General features: G+C 38.3%; 1 protein-coding gene across 4 annotated transcripts in view; it reads left to right on the forward strand.

The window, feature by feature from the left end:
• The first annotated feature begins 1950 nt into the window (after positions 1-1950).
• Positions 1951-12626, forward strand: part of LOC127618530 (vitamin D3 receptor A) — a 71631-nt gene continuing 60955 nt past the window's right edge. For 2 of the 4 annotated variants that reach the window (XM_052091029.1, XM_052091030.1), the window contains exons 1-2: positions 1951-2096; positions 2356-2402. In XM_052091029.1, the coding sequence (XP_051946989.1) occupies positions 2391-2402 (12 nt within the window). In that variant the 5' untranslated portion in view covers positions 1951-2096; positions 2356-2390. Of the gene's footprint in view, positions 2097-2355; positions 2403-9756; positions 10952-12626 lie in introns of those variants that run through there. The other 2 variants (XM_052091032.1, XM_052091033.1) reach the window with 1 other exon arrangement.

A 12626-nucleotide genomic window follows, 5' to 3' on the forward strand; every position in this document is an offset into this window, starting at 1 on the left:
TGCTCATATTTTAAAAATGCATAAAAGTGTTTGCACGATTTCTGTCATACTTCTACAACTTTCTGTAACTGTCACATCATGCAGTTACAGAAATAAATAAATAAATAAATAAATAAGTAAATTGTTTGGCTAAGTTTTCAATGGCAGCAAACTTAAATGCTTCTCTTTCGCCATGTGGCCCTGTTATTTTTTTGGGCAAAGCGATTTACTATAACTCTCCACTTTCACTTTCACGTGTTCTTTTTTTGTTTTTGGCCTTTCTCATTTATCGTGCATATCACCCTCTACTGGGCAGGGAGGAGAATTTATAGTAAAAATGGACTTAAATATTGATCTGTTTCTCACCCACACATATCGTATCACTTCTGAAGACATGGATTAAAAAACTGGAGTTTTATGGATTACTTTTATGCTGCCTTTATGTGATTTTTGAAGCTTCAAAGTTCTGGTCACCATTCACTTGCATTGTATGGACCTACAGAGCTGAAATATTCTTCTAAAATCTTCATGTGTGTTCTGCAGAAGAAAGAAAGTCATACACATCTGGGATGCCATGAGGGTGAAGAAATGATGAGAGAAGTTTCATTTTCGGGAGTACTGTCCCTTTAACCTAATCCCTATCCCAACCCCTCAAATCTTTTTTATTGACTTTATTTATGAATCACTTTCACTTTGTCCCAAAGGGAGGTTTCGTCAGATTTAGCTAACAGAAAATGTTACAAATAATTCTGTTTAAAAACCTCATATATTTCAGCCACAGACAGGGTTCCTGGTCAAAGCCCTCGAACACGCCCTCAACACAGGATGTGGCCCCAGAGGGAGTAAGTTGAAACGCTGCATCGGGCAATACGGGACAAAAGAAACGCTGAGAAAACCGTCCAGTAACGTTTGTGAAAATGAGGCCAGTGATGCTGTAGGCAGCAGAACATTGAGTGCCGGTCAAAAGTTTAACCGTAGCCCCCCGTTATGTGACTATTGTTTTCCAGTTCCATATACACAGGAACGCACACACACCCTTTTTTTTCCAGGCAGTGCACTCTCAGCTCTCCGAAAGGAATTCTATAGTGGCAACATATGGAATCACTGGGATAAACACAAGATTCCCGCCTCTCATCAGTTTCAGTGAGATGTACTCTACTGTATACATCACACACAGACAGAACTAACTGAATGTATACAGGATTCCAATTGGAACTCGGAACGTCATTTGGAACCAGTCTTAAAGGGGCCAAACGGGAATTTAATTGGAATCATATAAGTTCCTACAGGAAAAACACTGAATTATGGTATTTACCAAGTCACTCCAAGGTAATAAAACATAGTATTACTATGATCAAGGGCGTAGATTTGGCTTGAACCTCCCCGTGCCCATCCCAACGGAATCTATGTCTCAGACTATGGAACATTCCCAATAAAAAACACATGTAAAACACAAGTATTCCCATGGGGTTTTAGTTAGTGTTCATTTGATCCTATTAATCATCCCAGTACTCCACAAGAGAATAGCGTGTGTTGGAATCCTATAAGAAAATTCCAAATTCGCCTAAAAATTCCCCTGCAAATCCTACACATCCCATTAGGATTCTTTGACATACAATACCCCTCCTCAGTTTATCCAGCTAAAATATTATTTTACGCACACGTGCTCTCGATATGTCTGCTCTTATAAAGCCAGCGTCCTACTTTTGATATTTTTAACTTGTTGAAACACAGAAATCTTGTGAGGAGAGAGATTGTTTACCTCTTAGAGGCAGAGCACTGACGTCAGGACACACCCCTATAGGCCAGGGGGCGTTGCCAGCCCGTGCAGTCCGTGGCGCGGCATTCGACCAATCACAATCCAGCTGTCAGGCATTCCGTCCAGTCACCGCAGAGAAGAGTCGCAGCGGACGCCTGTGATTGGCTGTCGCGGTAATTATATATAGATATGCAGTCTGGTTGGTGTGAGTGGGCGGGGTTAAGGAAAGCTGCTGTGCGTCTATTTGCTGGATTTGCAGGAGAAAGAAGCTGCGTTCCGTGGGACTAAACGTGAGTTTTAGCTGCGGCCTGCGTTCGGATTTAGTGGATGGTGACGGGAGCAAGTGCGATTAACTCGGGTAAAATATCGTTTCATGTTATTTTGATGTTTTCAGAGAGGAAAGTGTGTCCATGCGTGGCTGTGGACAGTGTGTGTGTGTGTGATATATAATTACATATATAACCATTATCCTATAGAAAACAACAACACACAAGCCACTTTACTGAGTTTGTCCGTGTGTAAAATAATCCTGCGAATAATCTGGCCTCAGTTGAGAATTGCTTGTGAGTGTTTTAAAGTGTTATACATGATATTTCATAATGATATGTGTGTTGCAGGACACATTTGGAGTTGGCGCACGTGAGAGTCGGTGATGCCACATCAGGTAGTGACACTTTTACTTTTTATATTTGATACATTGTTTCTGATCCATTCCAACCGGATGCAATGATTCTTTTCTGCACTTTAATCTGCGAACTCGAATTGGTGCTAAAATGTGACAGTTAAAATGTTACATTTTACAAATGAGACGTGCGATACTTTCATTGGATACTTTTAACCCTTGTGTGACCTTCGGGACATTTTTGTCCTTTTCATTTTTGTTTTTTCGATCATTTGTTAATGCCAACGTCATGCATTTCGCCAAACTCAACCTCAGTTACTGCAACACATCTATAACACATGTATAACAACACACTGTGTACACACAATAGTTACACTTGGGACCTTCAGGACAAAAATGTCCCATTGAAACACAGTAAAACTGCAATATTTGATCCCAGTGCCATTAAAGCATCAAATCATGAATTCTATGATATTATACTTATATTATTTAATTCCAGATCCCTGGCTTCAAAATTTACATATTTAATATTTTCCACCAGATGGCGCCATTTTTCTCTTGTTTATCCTGTGGAGCAAATACAAACTTTTCCCCTATTCTCTGTTTACTGTATTATAGAGACCTGCAGGACTGCACAAAAAATAATAATGCGTCAAAATGAATATTGTTGCTAATCATTGACATATCCCAGACTGTGATAATCCAAAAAAACTAAACCCTTAACATTTAGTATATGGAAATATTTTGTTTTATTATTATTAAAAGCAACAGTGGCATTATGTAAACAAACAGGCATTAAAGGGTTAAAATCCTGAAAATGAATGAATATTTGGTAGTTATGATCAGAACTGATGTTGGTTAAAAAAATTCATATATAATATTATTATTTGTGTCCTCTAAGGACCTCTGAGTAACGTTTTAAATTGACGCACAAGGGTTCATTTATATGTATCAGTTTGAAGTGGTTACAAAGTTGACTTTGCGTTGCTTTGATGCTGTTCCAGTGTTTCACGGATCATCTCTGACTTGATACAATGTCTCTGATCCGTTTCACTGGACACATAGTTTCTTTGATCAGTTTAACTTGTGTTTTTCTGCTGATTTATTTATTATCTTATAGATGATTTAAATGTTACATGTAAATATTCACTGCACAATATAACGGTGATCATTGTTCATCCATATACTGCACTGGCTAAGTGTGTGTTTTTTGCCACTATTTGAAGACGATAATAGACGGTTGTATTTTCAGTAAACTCTTTTTCAATGCCAGATCACAGAAGTTTTAGTTATTGTGTGTGTGTGTGTGTGTGTTTAAAAACAGTATATTTTAGAGGTAGAGCAATATATCGGTTTTAACAATTAATCGGTTATTATTGAGATTTTGGTTGAACTAAAAATTGCATCTGGGATTGGATTAATTTTGGACTCCAAGTGTGTTTGCCTGCAATAGTAAAAAATGATATAAATACACACATATATATATATTATTTTAATCTGCGATTAATCTGCCTTTCCCACCACATAAGTTATCGATATCGGCAAAATCCACTATCAGTCCACCTCTAGTATATGTGTACAATACACAATATTCTTATGTTATTAATTATATTATTATATTAGTGCATACATATAAAATTGTCCCTGTCTAGTACAGACAGCTTTAATCTAACAGGTTACAATAACTCTGTGATTATTTGAGCAAATCATCATGTAGCAATCAGGAGAAATGCATCTGTTATTATAGTGTAATAATGAATGTTATTGAAGTATTATTTAGCTGTTGTTTCTGTGATATTAGTGCTTATAGAGTGTCAGTATTCAGTGTGTTATTAGTGCTTATAGAGTGTCAGTATTCAGTGTGTTATTAGCGTGTTTTATATGCGTGTTATTAGTGCTTATAGTGTCAGTATTCAGTGTGTTATTAGTGTGTTATTAGCATGTTATTAGTGCTTATAGACTGTCAGTATTCAGTGTGTTATTAGTGCTTATATATTGTCAGTATTCAGTGTGTTATTAGTGTGTTATTAGCCTGTTATTAGTGCTTATAGTGTCAGTATTCAGTGTGTTATTAGTGTGTTATTAGCATGTTATTAGTGCTTATAGTGTCAGTATTCAGTGTGTTATTAGTGCTTATATAGTGTCAGTATTCAGTGTGTTATTAGTGTGTTATTAGCGTGTTATTAGTGCTTATAGTGTCAGTATTCAGTGTGTTATTAGTGTGTTATTAGCCTGTTATTAGTGCGTATAGTGTCAGTATTCAGTGTGTTATTAGTGTGTTTTTAGTGTGTTATTAGTGCTTATAGTGTCAGTATTCAGTGTGTTATTAGCATGTTATTAGTGCTTATAGAGTGTCAGTATTCAGTGTGTTATTAGTGCTTATAGTGTCAGTATTCAGTGTGATTTTAGTGTGTTATTAGCCTGTTATCAGTGCGTATAGTGTCATTATTCAGTGTGTTATTAGTGTGTTATTAGCGTGTTATTAGTGCTTATAGTGTCAGTATTCGGTGTGTTATTAGTGTGTTATTAGTGCTTATAGTGTCAGTATTCAGTGTGTTATTAGTGTGTTATTAGCATGTTACTAGTGCTTATAGTGTCAGTATTCAGTGTGTTATCAGTGTGTTATTAGCGTGTTATTAGTGCTTATAGTGTCAGTATTCAGTGTGTTATTAGTGTGTTATTAGTGCTTATAGTGTCAGTATTCAGTGTGTTATTAGTGTGTTATTAGCGTGTTATTAGTGCTTATAGTCAGTATTCAGTGTGTTATTAGTGTGTTATTAGCATGTTATTAGTGCTTATAGAGTCAGTATTCAGTGTGTTATTAGTGTGTTATTAGCGTGTTATTAGTGCTTATAGTGTCATTATTCAGTGTGTTATTAGTGTGTTATTAGCATGTTATTAGTGCTTATAGTGTCAGTATTCAGTGTGTTATTAGTGTGTTATTAGCGTGTTATTAGTGCTTATTGAGTCAGTATTCAGTGTGTTATTAGTGTGTTATTAGCGTGTTATTAGTGCTTATAGTGTCAGTATTTAGTGTGTTATTAGTGTGTTATTAGCGTGTTATTAGTGCTTATAGTGTCAGTATTCAGTGTGTTATTAGTGTGTTATTAGCATGTTATTAGTGCTTATAGAGTCAGTATTCAGTGCGTTATTAGTGTGTTATTAGCATGTTATTAGTGCTTATAGTGTCAGTATTCAGTGTGTTATTAGTGTGTTATTAGCATGTTATTAGCGCTTATAGAGTCAGCATTCAGTGCGTTATTAGTGTGTTATTAGCATGTTATTAGTGCTTATAGAGTCAGTATTCAGTGTGTTATTAGTGTGTTATTAGCATGTTATTAGTGCTTATAGTGTCAGTATTCAGTGTGTTATTAGTGTGTTATTAGCATGTTATTAGTGCTTATTGAGTGTAAGTCTTCAGTATTGAAGTCTGGATCAGACATATGGATTCATTTCAATATGACTAGAAGTATGAGCCGTCTGTCTTTAAGAAGTTCCAAAACAAGTGAAATGTTGTTGCTGCTAGTTTTGTTGTGCCATTATATGTTCATATTTTTGTTCAGTTGTATTGTTGTGTCTCAGCGTATCTCTTGAGTGTTGTGTTTCAGTGGAAACTACTGCAACATCATACGTCTGAGGAAAAAAGCACTTTACTCGCGATGCATTCAGAGAACTTTCATGAGTTAAATACAGAACAGTGTTCCTATTTCAGAAGCATTTGTAGGTGCTTCAGGAAAGTGAATCTCAAACCACGGCTGTTATTTTGGGATTATTTTTCAGTAGATGATTTGGGAGAAACTTTGCCCTGTTTGGCATATGTCATGTTTGTTTAGTGTTGCAGCGTAAGCTTTGCTCCCCGCGATATAAATCTTTTATAAGTGTTTTTTAAAAGGCCGCAGTGCAAGGACGGTCATGAGCTTTAAACAGCACACATGTCCCAACAGCCTCTTATGTGAACATTTGAACATGTGCCACACACACACACACACACACACACATGGGTGAAATAAATGAAACAGACACAGTGGAGTCATCATTTCCAGTATATGATGGCTATTATGAGACATGTTGTGCATTTCATAGTCTGTCATTTAGTTAATAATGTTTGTTTTTTACACCTGTAAACAACATCTATGCCAGCTACATCCACACATGTGTTCATCTAAAGTATTGTGAAGCTCCTGAACACTTAATATATCTATATTTTATAGCCTAATCCATTCATTTCCAATGGCCGGTCATTTTTGCAAAAAGTGCAACAAAGTGAAAAAAAAGTAAGTAAGTGGTCCAAATCTTTTTTGTGTTTTCAGATACCATATGTGAACATAGTCAAGGAATTTTAGTAAAAAAAATAAAAATAAAATAATAATCATGAGTCCGGGTAAAAATGACCAGAACGCAACATAAGGGTTAAACATTAATGAAACATTAAGACAACTTTATTGATTAATGCATGTTTAAAAGTTGTTCATTGTTAGTTGATGATGGGCTAATGTATATAATGTTAATGTATATAACTTATTGTAACGTGCTACCAAATGGCTGTATAAAGAAAAAGATTTATTAATTAATAGTATATAAAAAGCTTTCCATAAAATTTTATGAATTAAATGCAATTAAAATCAGTGAATTCTAGCCATTTGTACTTTTTGTTTGTAACTTTCTTTAGTCTCTTTGTTCTGATTGGATGACATCATAACTCTGATGTAACAGGTGTGAAGAAGGAGCCCTTCGATATGTAACACAATATTTACAGCATCATGGCGTGTGCTGTTGATGCACATAGATACTGAACGCAGCGTGCATGACAACAAAAAACATTAGTGTAAACCGCTAGTGTAACACTCAAAACAGGCTAAACGACTATAAAACCAGAAAACAAAACAGATCTGTTATTTAAGGTGGAAAGTTGTTCATATAGTGGCATGTTTTCCAGTTTGTTAGTTTGTTTTTAACCTGACCATTATACAAAAACAGTACAATTAGCAAATTAAAGTTTAAACCACTATTAAACTTGACTAATCGAGTACTCGTTCTGCACCAGCTAGTCGACTATTCCTGTACTTTTCCCTCTGAATCGCTCACCAAATCGTGCAGTTACAATCGTGTCCACTAGGGGGTGCTGTGGATGTGTGTTGCGCATGTGTCGGCTCAGAGAGGAAGATATGTTGGCGTTTTTGTATGCTTTCAAACAAACAAGGATCGGTTGTTATGGTGTAAAGGAAATGCGAAGCAGTACAAGAAACTCGGAAGCTAATCCGACTGGAATGTGCGCTAAATACCTGCACACAAGCGCAGCGCATTTGATAAAAAGCCAGCTTTCACTGCTTGTTTTTCGGAATAAGTAACATGCTAGAAATGGTGATATCGTTTATGTCGACTCAAGGTTTATATATGTGTTACTGTGGCTTCTATATGAGCTATGGGTGAGTTAAATTATTTTACTTAAATTTGTATTTTTTATGAATGCATATTATTAATTGCATTTTTTACTAAAGGAAAAGCAGTTTCTTGAAGTTGCTAAACACTAAACAAAATTAATTTTCCTTTGAGATCGTTAAACTACTATAAAAGCAGAAAATGACAAAAAAAACCGACGTGTTTTAAGGTAAAAATTAACATAATGGTACGTGTTATAAGTGCGTTTAACCTGACCGGCGTGCAAAAACAGCACCGTTATCTAAAGCTAAAGTTAATCTGCAGTTGCTATATGCAAAGATTCAATTAACTAAATACTACTATTGCAGAAAGCAATGCAGAAGTGCTACTGATCTACACTGACTGCTGCACATTTCGTGTTCCCTTGCTGTGAACATGTGGACCACCCAGATACCATGAGGACTCCACGTGATACTGCTCAGTCAGATAAAAACGTTTACCGACATGTTAAGCTTTCCCGCTCTAATTACCCCGTGATGTATCACCGGAGGGGCCACGAGGGTCCAGGAGTAGGTGCGTTTCTAGAGGGTTAATGACTCCCACATGGGGCCGCCCTGTACGGGATGGCGAGGTGGAGCGGTGTTGGTATGTGCTAACGTGGAGTTTCAGGAAGTCGCGCATTTTTATTGTTTATGTGATGTGATTAGTAGTTTCCTGGGGCAAGAGAACAAATGGTGAGAAGCTTTGGACTATTACAGTTGCTATTAACATTTTTTGTTCTTGCTTGATGAAGATGTTTTATTGCATTAATTAAATAAGGACTATTATCGTGCGCAGACTTCAGCGGGATCCCGCTAGTATCACGTCGCTGTTGACGTAAAGTCATCATTTATGTGCGTTTTGAAAGTGTCGGCACTGTAGAGGAACGTTCAGTGTGAGAACCGTTACATGTTCCAGACGGATGACTGATTGGTCGTCTGAGAGGCGGGGCTGATCCTGGACCTGTCAGTCAGCTGAAGACACGCCCCCTCCCCCAACTTTAAGGCACCGATGAAAAAATGTGCCATTTTAAAACTTGGGAAAGTCAAACCCAGTTCACCCAAACATACAATTCTGTCATCATTGACTCACGCTCATGTTGTTCCAAACCCATATGCCTTTTATCCAGTGCATGCAAAAGTAGATGTTTTGAGGAATGTAGACGCTACTCTTTTTTTCCATTCAATGCTCAAGTTATAAAAAGTCACGGAAGAGTTTTGGAAATTTCTGTAGTGCATATTGGGGCATAATTAGTTGAATAAATAACAAAGATTACACAATTAACCCTGTAAAGTCTGACATATGAAAGAATTGTCAGAAAAGTCACATTTTTTAATTTAGTACTATTAGACAAACTATTAAAATACATTTTTTATGCATCATATTTGTCATTTTCCTCCTGAGTCCCAGAAGTTCATTTTTGTGTAGGAAATGTGTTATTTCAGTTTGTCTACAGCGGGAAATCGTGAGGTATTATCAAAGGTTTGTCAATAAAATAATATACAAAAGTTTAATCAAGCACGAGCTGCTTATATTCAGCAAATACTCATTTTACAATATCCGTAATAATATAATCATTACTGTCAGTTTGACTTTATTAAAATAAGCTGTTGTTTATCCCAACATAAGTCACTTTGTGCGCACCAGTTTAAATAGATCGATATAAACATTGAAACCACTTTTTTCACAAGTAACCACTAGATGGTGCCATAAACACGAGAAACTTACAAACCACAGATCGATTGATCATCAGCTTGAACTGAGAGTGAAACAGGAGCCGTTAAACGTTATTTCATATTTGGCACGCGGCGTTATTGGGGAAGGGTTCGTTATCTCTGCTCTCATCGCATTAAAGTTCTCTTGTTTTATTGATTTATAAAGTGGCTTTGAAGTTATTCAGAAACAGTTCTCGGGATGTTTTGGATGTTTTGGATTAACTGTGAGCGTTTTTATTGTTTGCTGATTGTAATGGAAGTTTTTCTCAAATGAGGATCAGAAGAGGAATTCTGTTCTCCCGGGATCACCAGCATCACACTCTCTCTCTCTCGCTCGCTCTCTCACTCTCTCTCTCTTTCTGTCTCTCTCTCTTTCACTCTCTTGCTTTCTCTTTATATCTCTCTCTCACTCTTTCTCTTTTTCTGCCTCTCCCATTCTCTCTCTCTCGCTCTCTCTTTCTGTCTCTCTCTCTCTCTCTTGCTCTCTCTCTCTCTCGCTCTGTCTTTCTCTCTGTCTCTCGCTCTTTCTCTCTCTTTCACTCTCTTGCATTCTCTCTCTTTCTCTCTTGCTCTCTCGCTCTCTCACTCTTTCTCTCTCTGTCTTTGTCTCTTTCTCTGCCTCTCCCTTTCTTTCTCTCTCACTCTTTCACTCTGTCTTTCTCTCTTTCTGTCTCTCGCTGTTTCTCTCTCTCTTTCACTCTCTTGCTTTCTCTTTATATCTCTCTCTCACGCTTTCTCTCTTTCTGCCTCTCCCTTTCTCTCTCTCTTTCACTCTTTTGTTCTCTCGCTCTCTCACTCTTTTTCTCTGTCTCTCTCACTCTTTCGCTCTGTCTTTCTCTCTGTCTCTCGCTCTTTCTCTCTCTCTTTCACTCTCCTGCTTTCTCTCTTTCTCACTCTTTCGCTCTGCCTTTGTCTCTTTCTCTGCCTCTCCCTTTCTCTCGCTCTCTCTCTCTCGCTCTCTCGCTCTCTCTCTCTCGCTCTGTCTTTCTATTTCTCGCTCTTTCTCTCTTTCACTCTCTCTCTCTCACTCTCACTCTCTCTCTCTCGCTCTCTCTCTCTCTCTCTGTCTCTCTCTCTCTCTCTCTGTCTCTCTCTCTCTGTCTCTCTCTCGCTGTGGTTGTTGAGGGCGAGCGTCAGGGGCGTCACTCTAACAGTGAGGTTGGGGCTGCCACAGCTCTGATTGGTTGTGTAAGCTGAGTCTCGTGCTTCTGATTGGCTGTTGAGTAACAAGCCCCCGGACGGGACCCCGTCCCATTCCTGTGTTTGCACTGTGGGCGTTCACCCCCCACAGGAAGCTGCTGGTGTGATGGAATCCGCAGGATGTTTTAAAGGGAATATGAGGGTGACGGGACGTGACATGTCTGACTTGATTCAAGAACTCTGCTTTGATTTTCCTCCTAAACTTTGGCTTTTGGTTTCTTTTAAAGACCCGGTTTGCCCTGACTGAAATATCCCACGGTAAATATCAGTTACTACAGATTATAACAGTGAATATTGATTGTGTTTAAATGCAGGAACATGAAGTTTAGTGTGAATCTGCAGGTCCCGTTTCAGCCTCAAATCTAAAGAATATTAGAAGAAATGCTGAAAGAAGAATCGATCATGTTTCATTGTGTTTGTTATAATAAATACTGATGATTATTTTATACATCTGCACATTTTAAGGATGTCAGAATTGGTGGGAGATTTTAATGTCCTTATTTTCTTTATGCAAAATATAATTGTGATGAAAATGACATATCTATCTTTCTGTGTGCGTGTGTGCATGCGTGTGTGTGCGTGCGTGTGTGTTCGTGTGTGTGCGTGTGTGTGTGCGTGTGTGTGCGTGCGTGTGTGTTCGTGTGTGTGCGTGTGTGTGTGTGTGTGCGTGCGTGTGTGTGTGTGTGCGTGTGTGCATGCGTGCGTGCGTGTGTGTGTGCGTGCGTGCGTGTGTGTTCGTGTGTGTGTGTGTGTGTGTGCGTGAGTGTGTGTGCATGTGTGTGTACGCGTGTGTGTGCGTGAGTGCGTGCGTGTGCGTATGTGCGTGTGAGTGTGCGTGCGTGAGTGTTTGTGCGTGTGCGTGTGTGAGTGCGATTGTTAGTGCATGTGTGCGTGCGTGCACGTGTGAGTGTGTGTGTGTGCACGTGTGTGTGCATGTGTGTGTACGCGTGTGTGTGCATGAGTGCGTGCGTGTGCGTGCGTGAGTGTGTGTGTGTGTGCATGAGTGTGTGTGCATGTATGTGTACACGTGTGTGTGCGTGAGTGCGTGCGTGTGTGCAAGGTAAATGTGTCATTGCCTTTAATAAGGTAAACGCACACAAATTGATAGTTCAGCCACAAACTTAAATTCTCTACGATGGTCCGTACGATGCAAGTAGTAAATGGGACCAAAAATGTTTAAGCTCCAAATCTTCAAAAAAGTGGCATGAGAGGTGTGTGTGTGTGTGAGTGTGTGTGAGTGTGTGTGTGTGTGTGAGTATGTCTGTGTGTGTGTGTTTGTGTGTGTGTGTGTGAGTGTGAGTGTGTGTGTGTGTGTGTGTGTATGTCTGTGTGTGTGTGTGTGTGTGTGTGTGTGTGTGTGTGTGTGTGAGTGTGTGTGTGTGTGAGTGTGTGTGTAAGAGTGTGTGTGTAAGAGTGTGTGTGTGTGTGTGTGTGTGTGTGTGTGTGTGTGTGTGTGTGTGAGAAACTGATCAGATTAGTATCCGTTTCATTCACACTAGAACTTCTTTTATCACGTACATATGAGGAACGGCAGAATATATAACAAGCACAAGCTGTGGCTCATTTCAGAGAATTTCTCAACTAATGCTGTTAATTGCAGTCTTGGATTAGTTATAAAAAATAAACCTCAATTAAATACTTATTACTTCTCTACAATTGTAATCAGATTCCTTTCCAGTCATGGGGAAAGTAATCCCATTACTAACTCTACTCTTAAATGAACACTTTTAAAAGAAAGTTTTTTTATTTTTCCTCTCAATAAATCCTAAATTATTTTTATTTAGTAATAGATTGAGTTTAGGATAAGCCTAACACACAAGGAGATGCTTGACAGAATGTTTGCCTCAGTCACCATTCACTTTCATTGCATACTAGAATTGTTATTTTTGCTGTTATTCAGTGATGCATCTGGAAACGTACAATATATTTCCAG

The sequence above is a fragment of the Xyrauchen texanus genome, chromosome 25 (genome assembly GCF_025860055.1).
Source record: "Xyrauchen texanus isolate HMW12.3.18 chromosome 25, RBS_HiC_50CHRs, whole genome shotgun sequence".
NCBI lineage: Eukaryota > Metazoa > Chordata > Actinopteri > Cypriniformes > Catostomidae > Xyrauchen > Xyrauchen texanus.